The sequence below is a fragment of the Lathamus discolor genome, chromosome 2, assembly GCF_037157495.1.
Source record: "Lathamus discolor isolate bLatDis1 chromosome 2, bLatDis1.hap1, whole genome shotgun sequence".
NCBI lineage: Eukaryota > Metazoa > Chordata > Aves > Psittaciformes > Psittacidae > Lathamus > Lathamus discolor.
In genome coordinates this window covers 97,249,861-97,265,362 of record NC_088885.1, presented here as the reverse complement: position 1 = coordinate 97,265,362, position 15,502 = coordinate 97,249,861, and the positions used below count along the sequence as shown (strand labels likewise).

At 37.7% G+C, this 15,502-nt stretch overlaps 1 protein-coding gene across 1 annotated transcript in view; it reads left to right on the top strand.

Moving 5' to 3' along the window:
- AHRR (aryl hydrocarbon receptor repressor) overlaps nucleotides 1-15,502 on the top strand; it is an 86,738-nt gene that overhangs the window by 69,973 nt on the left and 1,263 nt on the right. The window contains exons 5-10 of the mRNA XM_065669327.1: nucleotides 4,951-5,040; nucleotides 6,406-6,535; nucleotides 8,619-8,752; nucleotides 10,105-10,304; nucleotides 11,708-11,826; nucleotides 12,758-12,899. Of these exons, the coding sequence (XP_065525399.1) occupies nucleotides 4,951-5,040; nucleotides 6,406-6,535; nucleotides 8,619-8,752; nucleotides 10,105-10,304; nucleotides 11,708-11,826; nucleotides 12,758-12,899 (815 nt within the window). The remainder of the gene's footprint in view (nucleotides 1-4,950; nucleotides 5,041-6,405; nucleotides 6,536-8,618; nucleotides 8,753-10,104; nucleotides 10,305-11,707; nucleotides 11,827-12,757; nucleotides 12,900-15,502) is intronic.

Below are 15,502 nucleotides of genomic sequence, written 5' to 3'. Positions count from 1 at the left end.
GACAGAAGACACATTAACTGTCTACATTTTCTTCCCAATATTCATAAGACGAGAACAAGTATTTCCCAAGTTTTTAAATAGCTGCTTACTTAGATCACCAGAAAATGGCCCCATCCCACATAGGATGCAAAAACCCAGTGATCCACTATTAAGTGAAGCTGTTCCAGATAAACTGTGAGCCAAATGACCCTGGAAATTTAGTACCCAAGTTGCGTGACTCGAAAATCTGTTCAAAGCAAGGCATGGCTGCAGGCCTTGACTGTTGTACTTTAGTAACCATAGTAACATGGTCTCTGGAGACCTAGTGCTAGTGAATTTTCCTTTATTTCAAGGAAGAGTAATAAGAGAAATGTGGATTGGAACTTGTTTTCTGTCTCTCCCCCCCCTTCTTATTTTTACTATGCCATGACCTTGACCAAAATATCTTTGAAGTATTTGCTGGCTGATTTTCTGCCATGGGACCAGAAAAAAAATACATCAGGATATATAAAGGATCTTGCCAAAGGAAGTCCTACCTTCCTCAAAATATTTGCCTTCATTCCCAAAGAGAACCCTTTGACTAATAATGTTTCGAAAACTTCTTAATGGAAGGAACTGATAACTTTCATCTCCCAGCTACTGTGGGCACCAGAATGATGTTGTACTTTCTTTGAACTGACAGATTAATTGTTTTTTGTTTCAGTAGCAGGTGCAGCTTTTCGTGAGTACATAATTGGATGTACATGTTCTTTCAAAAGAACACAGGCCCCTGTCTGGTGCCAAGCCCTTTTTTTTTTCTTTTAATTCTTTCATTTTTTTTTCCATTTGAGGAAAAAAGAAAAAAAAAAAAAGCCACATGATTCCATTTGTAAAGTACAATGTAGAAAACTCATGTAAGTGTTTTTAAAAAGCCTAATACAAACAAACAAATGTTCACAATGCATACTTAAGGCCTTCTCACATGTTTCAGCTATTATCCTGCATTAGAAATTCCATCTGTCATTGAATCCATATGGTTTACCAACTGGCAGTTTATAGCCATGTATTTTTTTCGGATTTGAAGTTAGTTGTTTCTTGTTGCGAAAGTTTTAATGCCCAAGCTCATATCTTTGTCTGTGTTTCTATGAGCTGGGTGTGTCCCCCTGTGCACGCGAAAGTATATGCAAAATTGCTACTAACTGTAATAGGGTGCAAGTGGACTTTATTGATTAAAACACACCAGTTGTGCGTAAAGCAAATAACAGCAACACTGAGCTATGGAGTTCAGTTATTTCCTCCTCTAAATCCAAAAGCCCTGTTTCAGGCTTCTCATTATTTCTACTGAAAGCTGTCTTTAGATTATTTCAACTGAGAAAAGTTGCTTTTCCTTCTCTGTGTTGTCCCCTCTGTGTTTTGGGCAGACACATGCTTACATTATGAAGCTGGTCCACATCCTCTTTCCCTTTTCTTCCCCCCAGGTTATCTATTACCCAGGTAGATGGCTGCTGTGGTTCTGACACAGCACACCAGTGCAGCCTCCCTTTCAATGGGAACGAGAGAAAGCTATTGCTGAAAACTCTATTTCAGTAACTGAAAGTGTTTAAAATCATAAGCGAGGCCACATACTTTGTTGTCCTTTCATTTGTAACTTAGAACAAAAAAGCTGGGAATACTTTTTGTTCATTCTCATGGACTGAAGCTGTCTCTCTTTTCCACTCAGTCTAACAATTCACTAGGATTCTGGCCAGAATAATGAAAAATCTCTATGCAGGATTACTGTAAAGGGCTTGAGTATGGAGTTGTATATGATACCTGAGAGATTTATCTGAGAGGTCAGAAGAGGTCTTTTCCTACTAATCTGCAATCATTATTCCCCACTTCTGGGGTACCAGAGCTGTGTTAGCAAACACATTCTACGTCCCTGGCTGCAGCAAGCAGGTAAGAAAAGCATAAATCTCAGCCCAACTCTGATTCTCTTCAGAGTGCACTCTGCTACAGATGTCAGGTTTCACACTCAACTGTTTTAGGGTATGTACTTTCGGATAATATTGAGAAAACAGAAAAATTTGCAGTCATAGGTGAGAATCACTGGTTAGGAAGTTTTACTCCATGTCCAGCTCGTGTCTTTTTAGTGTGTCTGAAGCATCAGGTTTCCCAGCTAAAATGAGGTTTAGACACATGGAAGTTGTGTTAATCCTCAACAGCTTCATGTGGCTCCATAAAAGTTGTTGTTGCACCGAAGTGGGTTTTTCTTTTCCTGCCTGCAGGGTAGAGCATCTGATGTCTGTATTTGGGGTCATGAAAACCAGGCAATCCTCACTTAAGAGATCTTAACTCAGGAGAGGACATCAGCATTTTGAAAACAAAACAAAAAGTGGGGGAAGTTTGGAATTCTCTTCATTTACATACATCCCTCAAATCCATACTTATTTCTCTTAACCTAAACACATGGCTCCTTGAAATTTTCCTCTGCTTCCTCTTTCCCCTTGCTCCCTCCCACCCCTCCTTATACCTCATAACCTCACAGATGCAGCTGCCAGTCTACCGACCTGAAACCTTAGCGATGGTTAGATATGGGACACATGGTCCCATTTCCCTTTCCTGTTTTAAAAATTGCTGCACCTGGTCCAGCCTGACTCTGGCTCTGTGAAAGAAAATCTTGTGTAAAGAAAAATCTGCCCACCTTCACTGTGGAGGAGCAGGTTTTACATTTTAGAAGTAGAAACTCATCTCTTAGGGTATGTGTCTAGGCCTAAAGAGTGTGTACCAGTATGCTGGATGAAGAAGAGTAATTTTTGAATAGGGGCATTTATTTCTTGATTCATAAAAGCAATCTTTGGCAAAGGCAGGTGCTCCCCAGCTATTTCTTACAGGGGCTGAAAAACTCCAGCTTACCTGCAGGATCAAGCACATTTCAAGGATGCTCGGCATGATACATGTGAGATTCTTTATTAATATTCAGATCCTATGGTCATTTTGTTAAGCCTTCCCAGACAGAACTTGTATTTATTTGCATAGGTTAAGAACATTTCTTCAATTACAAACATTTCTTTAATGTTCTAAAGTTCTACCTGCCCCAGCTGCACAGGCAGGACTGGAGATCTTTTGGAACATGTATGTAACAGCCACAGATATGAAGGAGCTCCCTTAAATGTCCTATGGTTATCTTTGTGGAAATTTTTATTCTGTCCAAATTAAAAGGCCTGCTAGATGCTCAAAATGTTATAAAATTCCTAACCTCACATCACTGATGGTTTCATTGCTGTGAATATGAGTCCAAAGAGACAAGATGCCAGAAATGCTTTCTTGTCTCCACTTGACACTGGACATGGATATGACAGATATCATCTATGAAGGCTCCTCTCAGTGCAGTGAAAGGCACAGGTGTGAATATGTAGAAATCTTGACACATTGTCTTCTGGTTAGTGAGGTGCTAAGATGAATTTGGGTATTATTTAGAGCAGAAAATAGCAGCAGTCCAGCAACTTCTTGCACTTGGAGAGTCAGCTGGGGTAACCAGTGTTCAGCACAAACCCAACTAGGCAGAGATAATGCTTGTTCTGGAAAGGGTCTGTACCTTTAGAGCTGACCTGGGCCTGGCAATGATTTGCACTTTATTCTTAGCCATGATTTGCACTTTATTCTTAGCCATGACTCAGGGTTAGCACTGACTTGGTTGAATCAGTTGCTGCTACAGCTCTTTCCAAAGGTAGTTGAGCCACTTCAGTCTCTCCACTGCATTTCTCCAGTCATCATTTCACAGGTTCTTTGAGACATAGAGCCCCTGACCATCTGTGGTCCCATTGGGCCACATTTCCAAAGGTGCTCCACATTTCTGATTGGTGCCGAATCTTCTGAGGAGGTCAGTCTATTGTGCACTGAACTCTTGAAATTCTGCCCACCATTGTCACAGTGGGAACAGGCTTCAAGCAGTCTTGGAAATCTGGTCCTTATTTAGGAACCAAAAAGAGAACCAAGCTCACAAAAATATGTCAGTGTGTCTGGTTACCGAGTGATTGAAAATCTGCCCTCATTGTGCTTCAGGATTAACTCAGGATTAATAGGCACATTGCTACCACAGTAAATTGAAAGAAAGGTGAAGCAATGATAGTGATAATGTAGCAGTATTTCATCAGCAGCCATTTGAACTGTCATCTCGAAAGTCCTCAAGACATGAAAGGATCATCTAAACAACCTTGGAATACAAGCCTGCTGGAATGAAGATATGTTACTGCATCTTTACCAAGGGAAGAGAGGCAAAATTAGTCAGTCTGCATGCAGCATGATGATCTTGATGTTTGCATCATGTAGTTCCTTTAATCCTTATTTTACTTGTTAATTTATATATTGTTTATTTATTTACTTCCCTTACATCACTGACTCCATAAGAATTAATTCAGGTTTTCTTTTTAGACTAAACATGGGTCTATATCAGTGAAGCATTTATTTCCTACTTTATATATGCACTGCACTTATGTGATTACATCATATAGGTATTTTCATAGAAGCTTATGAAAATAGCTGTGCATTAAATTACAAGTCCAGTTTTAAAGTGACAGCTACCACGTACGTGTTTAATTTTCCTGTTGGAGATTATTATATTATCTATATGTATCAACTCATGTACATTCAAAGCAATTATTATGGAATGTGATGTTTTAAATTAAAAGCAAAAAGAGTATTTGACACTTGCTATTAAGCTTTTAATTATATGAATTAATGATAAAATTTAAAGTCGATAATAAACTAGTAATGTAATATGGTAGTTACACTGAAATTACTTATCCTAACTTTATTAAAAATAAGAAAAAACTATGTTCCATATTGTTATTCATCTTTCATGTTACAAAAAAAGGCCTTTCTGCAAAATGTAATGTTCAGCTTGTTTGTAGAGTGATGTTTTTCAGATCTAGAATATTCTTAAAATGACTACATTTTATACCCACTTTACTCTTTGCTTTCTGATTATTTTTAATATTGGTTTCCCTTTAGTCTCTGAACGGTTTTGCATTGGTGGTGAGTGCAGATGGAATGATATTTTACGCGTCATCAACGATTGTGGACTATCTAGGCTTTCATCAGGTGAATATATTAACTAATATTTACAATACATAGTCACTCTTATTGTAATGACTTTCTTGAAGTTACTCCTGCTAACTGGCTTTCTAAAATCCAGCATTTAAGTTGTTTAGCCTTATCCCACTACTGCTGATTAGACATACAGTATTACTGAAATGAAGTCATTTTACTATGCCATTTCAGACTAAATTTCTTTTTTTGATCTGACAGGTGAAGATGAATTCCTTGTAATGTTCCTTTTGTAAAGTTTTTGTTAACAGTAATGTAATCCATCACAAAAATAAGATTTAGCTAAAAGTTTCTTTTCCATGTCAGTATAAAATGCTGCTCTACATAGACATTTAGACATATAGACTGGTTGCCTATGCGTAACAAATACATTGTAAAGTCACAAAATAACAGAACCATGTATTTGGAAAGGACATCTGCAGGTCATCTAGTCCAACCTCCTGCTCAAAGCAGATCGAGTTAGTGCAGGTTGATCTGGGACTCATCTGATCAAGTTTTGAGTTTCCATGACCCCTCTGTGTGACGTATTCCATTGTTTAACCACCCTGTCCATATTTTTTTTCCCCCTGCTTGTATCAAGTCCCAGTTTCCCATGTTGTGGCTTGTGTTTGTTGCTTCTTGTCCTCCCACTTTGTCCCTTTGAGAAGAGTCGGGCTTTGTCTTCTTTTTACCTGCTTATTTGGATTATATAGACAGCAGTAAGTTCCTCCTGAAGTTTTCCCTTAAGGCTGAAAAAACTGTTCTTCCTCTTCTGTTATGTCATAGCTCCAGCCCTCTTAGTGAGGTGGTAGTGTTCTCCTGGGCCCCCTTCTGTACGCTAGTATCTTTCTTTTCATGGGGTACCCAAAATTAGCAATTTGGCTTTGTTGAACCTGCTCAGCCCATCAAGGGCTGAGTAGCCTGTCAAGGTCTACTTGGTTTACAGTAGCCTTGTCAAGGTCTACAGGTTTACAGCCTGTCAAGGTCTGAGTAGCCATCCTGCTCTCCCCAGTTGGTACTCGCTGCACACCTACAGAAAGTGCACTTCATCCCATTGTTCACTAAACAAGAAGTTAAACAGGGTTGATCCCAGCATTAATCCTTGGGGCATGCCACTTGTCACTGGCTGCCAGTTGAACTTTTTAAATATTCCCATTTGCCTATGCACAAAAGAGTTAAGAATAAAAAGAATCATCTTAGGATATGAAATCAGAAAGCAGATGCTGTAAAACAGGGGCCTCTGAAATAACTTTCCTCAATCAATCTTTGCTCTGAAGGTATCCTACACCAGCCATTATTTTAAGTAAAGTATTAACCTAAAGACAAGTGTCTGCCCCACTACACTTACAAATTAAACATTAATTGTTGTAATTATTTCAGACTGATGTAATGCACCAAAACATATATGATTACATTCACGTGGATGACCGTCAGGATTTCTGTAGACAACTGCACTGGGCCATGAATCCTCCCCAGATGTTATCTGGACAACAACTACAGACAGAAACAGGTGAGATTGTATGTGTTGACAGGAAACATGGGCACTACTGTATAAAGGTAGAATTGCACTCAACCTATGCCCATGTCTATCCCGTGTAAAGTCACATTTTTCACTGGAAAGCTGCATGGCAGCCGTTTGTAATGTTATTGTCCCACAGGTGATGTTCTTGATCCTTAACATTTCTAGGGTAGCTTGTGCCATTGAGGCTACAAAGTTGATATGTCCTTTATTTTTCTCTGACTAGTGTACTTACAGATATTCTTACCCAGCAACAGCATTCATGTCCATGTTACCAAGCTTTTATTCACACTGATTAGGACACCAGCATTCCTCTCATTAAGACAAAAAAACCAAAATCCCATGCAAAACTTTTCTGTACGGTACCACAATGGCAACATCACTTTCTGCCATTTGTTTTTCCATGCAAAATTATGCAGGCAGGAGTCATCAGAAGAACAAGTAGGTTTAGCAATGCCCTTTTCCTTCTGAGGGTTGTTTTTCCTTAGAATGGCAGGTGGATACATGCGCTCAACATTTCTCTTGTATGAGGCGTGAAGCTGAAATCATGGCTAGAGAACATACTGTGGGTTTGAAACTGTTTAATTGTTGATTTACTTGCTTGTTGATGAATTGTTGATCCCAGAAAAATGTATGCATTTCACCAGGGGATGAGGAAATAATTGAGGGAAGAAACTGAGGAATCACAGTGTCCAAATGGGGGAAGGCGAAACTTGCAAGAAATCCTACAGTAGCCTTTATGAGGTTCTCAGGAATACAGTCAGAAAACTTTGGTACAATTTCTTGCAGTTTATATTTTTTGCAGATATAAGAGGAACTTTGCAAGATTTTGTAGGGGGTACACAGAAAACGAACGATGCATGAATAGTTCTAACTATAAAAAATAACAAATATTTGGATTTTTCATCATAATACAGTGGAGAATTCAATGCCTGAGTTCACACTTCTGTACAAATAAATATTTCTGTCTTTTGGAAAATAAGTATTTTAAAAGGTATGCACATGTGTTGTGGCTTAGACCCAGCCACAACTCAGCACCACACAGTCATTTGCTCACCTTCCTTCCCTTTTCTGGAAAGGATGGGGAGGAGAATCGAAAGAATGCAAACCCTATGGGTTGAGATAAGAACAGTTCAATGACTGCAGTATAATATAAAACTACTGCTAATAATAGTAATTATAGTAATGATAAAGGAAATAACAAGTGAAGAGAATAGAAAAATAAAAGGGGAAAGGGGAAAAAACCGCAATAAACACAAGTGATGCACAGTACAATTGCCCATCACCTGCTGACTAATACCCAGCCCAACCCGAGCAGCAATTGGTCCCTTCCTGGTGACTCCTCCCAGTTTATATACTGGGCATGACGTGCTGTGGTATGGAATACCCCTTTGGTCAGTTTGGGTCAGGTGTCCTGTCTCTGCTTCCTCCCAGCTTCCTGTGCCCCTCCTCACTGGCAGAGCATGAGAGACTTAAAATGTCCTTGATCAGGGTAAGCGCTACTTAGCAACAACTAAAACATTGGTGTGTTACTAGCATTGTTCTCAGACTAAAGCCAAAACACAGCACTGCAGCAGCTACTAGGAAGAAAAAATGTTACAGCTGAAGCCAGGACAACTTGTAGTCCAAAACTGGAAAACGCTTCATTAAAAATCAAGTAGGCAACAGATGAACATTAGCTTATCAGTTGTTGTTAATTTGGGTTTTTTTCCTGGCATTAGTATTTTTCCTTTCATTTTGTTCCTCTTCGTAATGTATTTTTTGTGATCTCTGATCTCAAAACCAGAAACATCTGTTACCCTGCTTTGCATCATGAAAAATCACAAAAACTCAGGAAATAAAGAAAAAGTCAAAGTTTCTGAAGAAACTCACCTGAATCCCATTGTAGGGCTTTTCTACTTTTTTTTTTTTTGGTAAAAGCATATGCAGATGTATCTATACCTGACAATCTAATATTCGCCCTTCCATAAAGTAGGCTTTATCAATTCCATAACAGTTTCTTCAACTGGCTACAGAACATTTTCATTCTTTCTTAGTGTGATCTGATATATATTGCTTCCACTGTCGTTCCTAGGAGAAGAATATATTCTCAGTAAATTGTTTAAAGCACAAGAGAATGACAGCGTGACAACAGATTATTCCTCCTTTTTAACTCGTTGTTTCATCTGTCGAGTTCGCTGCTTGTTGGACAGTACTTCTGGTTTCCTTGTAAGTATAATTTCACTTAGAGAACTGTATTCATGACATACTAGATTTTAATCACTTCATATGAGAAATACTTCAACATAAATATTGAACATGAATATTGTGGGGAGCCATGGACAAGATACACCTCTCATTTGCTGTGCACTAACAAGAAGTACCTGAAGACATTAATACATATAAAGAGTGATGGCAAAAGAGAGGTTGTAATATTTGAAACTGAAAGAATCTATAGACTTCTGTGTTTTAAGCTCTTTTGGACGATATCTGTCCTCAGTTTGTATTAGGCCTAGCACAATGATGGCAAGCCTGAGTTTCAACAATTGACGTGTAAGCACAAAGTACTTGCTTTAAGGAGAAGCAATAATAATGATACATTTTCTTTTTTTGCAAGGGTCTTTTAATAATAAAAAAACAGAATTAGAAAGTCTCTCTCACGCTCCTCAAATATCTTTACTAGGAATGGCTCATTTCTACAAATAACTTCCCAATTTTCTTAGTAAAGGCCAATGTTGTTTCTTTGACATACAATGACGAAGTATGGAATGTGGAATGAAAATGAGAGTATCAGCGCAAGACAGGAAAACACAGCTTCTGTTTCAGATGCTCATTTGCTGGAAGATGAGCTTATTTGGTGCAGGTCTAAACAGCAATTCAGTTAGTCATTTCTGCATCCCTGTTTTAATCTTGGAGTTCTGGAAAAAGCCCAACTCAAATGGACTGATTTCTCTCTGGTCAGTTTTTTCTCTGAGAGGAAGCAGTTTGCTGCTCAAGTTAATAATTTGATCTCTGCCTTCTGATTATGTGAAGGTTTGAGGCAAGAACAGATAGCTTCTTCCAAGCTGTGTGCTTTGTATCTGGTCATCTGGGGCATATCTTTTGCCTTGGCATCTGCCTGCACAGCCCTTGGGTTGTGCCAGTCCATATACTTCCTAGAGAAAGTGCAGGGCAAGAAGAAAGAAACTCAGGAACCATTTCACTGGAGAGAAAAGAGCATGGAAAACTAAAAGTTCCAGCTTCAGAGTGAGGCACAGAGGAAATAACTGTTTGTATCACCATACACTGCCTGTACAGAACATAACACAGAACTTCTACTTTAAATACACAGGAGAGACAAAAACAAAAACCAGCCTCGAATGTCTCATTTTACTGTTGATAGTACCTCCACTCACCATGCCTCTGAAATGGCATGGTTTAAACTGCGTGTAGAAAATGAGATTCCTAGTTTTTCTCCCTGTTTCAAAACTGGTGTTAAACAACATGGTTCGTATGTTGTATTATCATTTCAAATGTTTAAACACTAAATGCATAAGATAATTCTTTTCTTTTTTGTTTTTTTTCCTTTTTTTGTAAAACAGACAATGCAGTTCCAAGGCAAACTAAAGTTTCTTTTTGGACAAAGGAAGAAGTCCTCATCAGGAACAGTACTGCCACCTCAGCTGTCATTATTCTGCATAGTGGTACCACTTCTGCTCCCTTCTGTGACGGAGATGAAGATGAAAAGCCTGCTTGTGAAAGCAAAACACAAAGCTGATGATGCAGCAGCAGTGAATGCAAAGTATTTTCAAATTACTCTTTTAGCTGTTATTATACTATGGGCTTTATGTTTATTAAGCATGTAAAAAGCACAAAGTAGACTAAATGACTCTCCATTTTAAAACTTTTTTCTTAGAAATGTGAATAATTTATATGGATTAAATTACATAATACATAAGTAGGTTATAATATATAGCCTTAATATACCTTATATATAACACATGTTAAGAATTATATTACTATATATATAGTTTTATAGAAAAATTGGAATTTTGGGATATCTTCCTAACCATCAGAAGTTACCAATGCAGTAATTCATTCTACTGGTTGTAAAAGTGGAAAAGAAAAGGCATTTTTACTAATAGCTTTCAAATGTCAGTATCTTCACTAATAGTTTTCAAATTTCAGTATCTTCTGGTAGCACAATTATTTGGACTTGGATATTTCCTTATTTCCTTAAATATGACCTTATGGAAATGAGGTCTATTGCTGTAGAGTAAAAAGCTCATCGGTGTCATTGACAGCATCATAATTTGCCTTTTAATTAGAATATGCTCATGTATGTGTGGATTTACTATCCAGATGGGTAATGTGGGTCTAGCACATGCATCCTTTTTGCAAGAATTCAATTATTGGAAGGCTGATTTAATAGACTGTGCAGGTTTTTGGTATAGAGTTGAAATGTCATTTTCACTTGCTGGTTTTTCCATGGCCCACGTGAAATTAATTGATGATCAGAATTCAGTTCCTAGATCAGAGGTGCTGAACTTAGTTTTGCTAACAAGCTGGATGGTGGCCATGGATTTGACAAGAATGAAGCAGGCATTTAACTTCAGTGTTTCCTTTGGTTCAGGCCTGCAGCATTCTAGCCAGGGATAGTGGGCAAATTTATATGGTAATTTTTTAAATGGTGGTCTTAATAAGGGGAAAAATTGGTAAAGCAGTGTTACAGACTTAGCACTGTTTTGAAGCCTTAATATGCATTTTGAACTAAAGATTGGAAGAAATCCGTTCAAACTATATAATGATTATTGCAAGTTGAAGTCATGCTAACTCTTAAGTGCATTGCTGGTCAGTGTGGTGTACGTACCTCGAACGTAACCTCAATAGGCAGAGCAGAATACACACAGAATTTGTCTCAATTGAAGCTGAAATTTATTATTCCAGATATAGTAAGTCATGAGCAGAATATTCCTAAACACAACTGTTCTTCTTCATTGAATACATAACTCCAGTCACACACTAGTTTGAGCAACCAAATAATGCAGGAAACAGGGGTAATTATTTAGTACTGGTTACTATATACTTCAAACATAATTTTTTACAAATGGTCAATAGCTTGAAGATCCCATCTTTCAGAGTCTACGATTCTGCTGTGGTCTCATTCACTGACAAGGATTTTCCCACATTTTCTGTCTTCTACAGCTCCAGTTCCAAAAGTAATTCAGGGCTGTGTGAAGCAGCAGATTTATATGGAAGAAACAGTCATCATGAAGGTGCTGCTTTCACTAATGTATTACAGATTGCTGAAAACCAAATCAAAGGTGTGTCTGCAAAGTACTCCTGGATTATATACACTGTATGGAGAAAGAACCTTGTCTTTTCTCCTGTTAGGTTTTTCAGGTTTTGTTCCAAATGCTGTCTTTTTTCTTCTTTTTAAGCCCTTCCTTGAACTAATACAAAAAAAAGTTGTCTGCCTCAAAAGGTAGTACTGAATCAGTCTGCTATTTCAAAGTAGAAATAAATACTGTTATGCCAAATTTACAGGTATATAAACAACACAGTAAATGCTCAACTTATGCTTTCCTAAAAATGGCAGCACTTGATTTAGTAAGATTATGTGAAAATCTTAATAATTAATGACAATATCTATTCCACTATGAGGAAAACTGGGTGACATGTTACACATGCTGGTTTTTTTCAAAGATCATAAAACAAAGAAAATTAGAAGGTATTGTCTTTAAAACTCATGATTTGCTTGCAGCTTTGACTCATGTTTTTCCAGCGTCTGGCTGTGGAAATATTATGAGAGTCTATGCTGTATTTCATATTTTTCAATGGATTAAATTTTGATGGTGAGTCTACCCCAATGGGTATCTTCTTCTTGAGTAGAGTTTGCTCAGCCTTCTGTCATACCTGCTGAAAGTCCTTAACTTCTTTAAAACCATTCCTCTGTTATAGCACCATTTTTCTTACACACTTTTTTTGTCTGTTAGTACTACTACAGAGAGGGAAAAATTATAATGAACAAATAATACTGCAAAATCCTTGGTTACTGTTTAGGTGCCTCATTAGGCTTTTCCAATTATTTTGCAATGTAATTTGCCCTGTTTTGTGACATGTTTTAGCTTGTATTTTCCTATGCTGATGATTCCAGAGCAGCAAAAAAACGTGTGAACATTCACCCATAGTTTAGGTATGAAAAAATATTAAATACTGCTTGTATTAAAATAGATTTTCCTTTAAATTGTATAGCAAAGAATAATGGAGAAAATGGCATTTCTCTAGTCAAGGTACAAAAAAGTGAAGATCATTGGGTCTGGGTTCAAGCCAACACTCAACTTCTGTATCGAAGTGGTTGTTCAGAGTATGTCCTCGCCCAACAGCAAATGTTAAAGTAAGTATATTTTCCAATACTAAAAACACTCCATGTTTCAGCAAAATAATGTATTCTTCAGGTATGAGATCTTTGAAAGGCCTGTCATGACCTAAGACAAGAGCTCAATGAGGCTTTAGTTTACTTTTGAAATGGGAATCCGTTTTTGTCTTGGATTGTATGAAATGGCTGTTATAATCCCAAACAGTACCTTTTATTTTTCTTCAGTCTACTTTTCTCCTGAAATTGAATGTAAATACACACTAAACCAGAATACTTCAAAGCCAGAATTCTTGGCTATTGATATGTTTTTACTTTCTTGCACAAAAGTGTATTTTGTGGTTTTGTTTTACTCACAGCTGTAACTCTCTGCTGATTCAGTGTCCTAGTTTTTCTACTTTTAAACATTTGATGATGTTAAGGTTTGTTTTGGGTTTGTTTTTTGTCTTTATGAGTCACAGTCAAGCTCATTTTTTTAGTTGTGGATGTTCAACCTAATCTAAACAGGGATGCTTCTATTCATTGTATGTTTGTAGATAGATACATCTAGTTGGTTGTAGGCTCAGCCTTGGACTGGAAGCTAATCTCACAAATTTGCATTCAAAGAGGATTTCCCCACTGTGTTTTATACTTCCCTCCCAAATCAGCTTTTCTTCCTTCCCCATGGGATTGTTTGTTCCATTTCCTGTGGGCCTTGTTGAGGCATCTCTTTAAGCTAGTCTGAGGGAAGAGATACCGAGTGGACTGAATATGCAGGAGCCAGGTGTACATAGCCACCATCTGGCCCAGTGGAAAATATGTGGCTGATATCACTGGGTTAGGATGTCTCACAGGTGGAAAAAATACATGAAGAAGTCTTTGAACTTCCAGTGTAGTTATCCCTTGCAGGCAGCGTATCACTCAGTATCCACATGAATAGCAGAAGAGCTCCCACCTGAGGGTGGTGGAATTCTTCAACTTTACTGCGACAGCACAAACGTCATCTTGCTGTGTGAAGGAACGAACTTCTATTAAGGAACAGATTGAAAGTAGATGTTTCTTATATTCAAGTTTCTACTTCTAAAATGTTTTTTGTGTAATTAAGCATGTTCTTTGATCATAGAATCATAGAATGGTTTGGGTTGAAAGAGACCTTGAAGCTCATGCAGTTCCACCCCCCCTTGCCATGGGTAGGGACAACTCCCACTAGACCAGGTTGCTCAAAGCCCCATCCCACCTGGCCTTCCACAGCTAAAAGCAGTAATCCAGGTGGGGTCATTTTTACTCTCTGAGGGGTTAAAATCCTTCCTTTGTGCTTGATAGTTCCTGCAGACTGTAGTGTTACAAGATCTGGCCAGGGAAGTTATAGTCAGTTTTGTCTTTCTGATAGCCTGCAATAGACTTCATCCTTACTACTACTCTTTTGGAGGTTTTTTGTTGTTGTTGTTGTTGTTGTTGTAAAAATGTATGCTGCATTCCTGGGAACATCCATCCATACATCCTTTTGGAGAATTTTAACTAGATGCTATTTCACTGTAAAATTCTTCATTTGGGATCTCAGTTTTTGTGACGATTGCATTTTGATCAGTCCATTCCTTACTAATTAGTCCATTTCCTGAGAAGCTAGTTCCGCAGGAAACTTGTATCATTCCATTTACATATCAAGACTGTAGATAATAGCAGTAATAATAGCTATTAAAGGACTGAAAATATTTAATATGTTAAAAAAGAGAGAAAATATTCTCCTTTCTTAGTATACATTTATTACAGTGGGACAGTCTCTCTTTATAACAACATGGACTCCCTCTACTGGAAAATCTTATACTTGCACATTGAGTCCATACCTAAGGCAGCAGTCCTTACTAGCGAGCTAAGAAAAAGCCTTCTAAACAGCTTACTAGCTCTCCAGGTTTTCATGCTCCTTTCTTATTCAGAAGTCCACTTTTTGTTCAGGGAGGGAGGCGTTGGTTTTGTAGCACTGATCCCCCCTGGTCTGGAATCAGCATGTTAGTGAATTCAAGACAATCCTGAACCTGAAGATCTGAACGCCATCTGCATTGGGCTGGAAATGCTCAGGCAACTTTGTCTGACAGAACTTTTTAGTAATACTGAGTACTTCAGCTGGAGGTTATGGAAAATTAATTCACTGGCCATCTTAGAAAACAAAAGGCCACATAAGTTATGCTTGACATGTGAAAACAAATCTATGCTCAATATGAACATCTGTGCTATTCTGGCCACTTAATTTAGGCATCTTATTTCTTCTCATCTAAATTTGCATTCTCAAAATATAAGACCCCCATGGTTCTCCCTCAAATCATTTTGATAAGAAAGTCCTTATGTGTTCAAATAATTATTTGTTAACAAAATGCATCTCATTTAAGATACTCTTTGCATTTTATCTCTAGATTTTTCTACACACAAATATTTTTTAGATAGATTTTAAAGGAAGAACAAAAGTGTAAGGTAGTTACCATACTGCACTACAATATTTAAGGTCTTTGTGAACTATGTGCCTGAAATGTAAGAGTAAATTCATGTCAGAATTTCAATGAAAAAGTGCCGCAGAAAAGGTAGCTGTGTACACAATGACGTCCAGATGCATGCACACTCTTTTTTTCCCTCGAACAAATGCAAAGGTTATA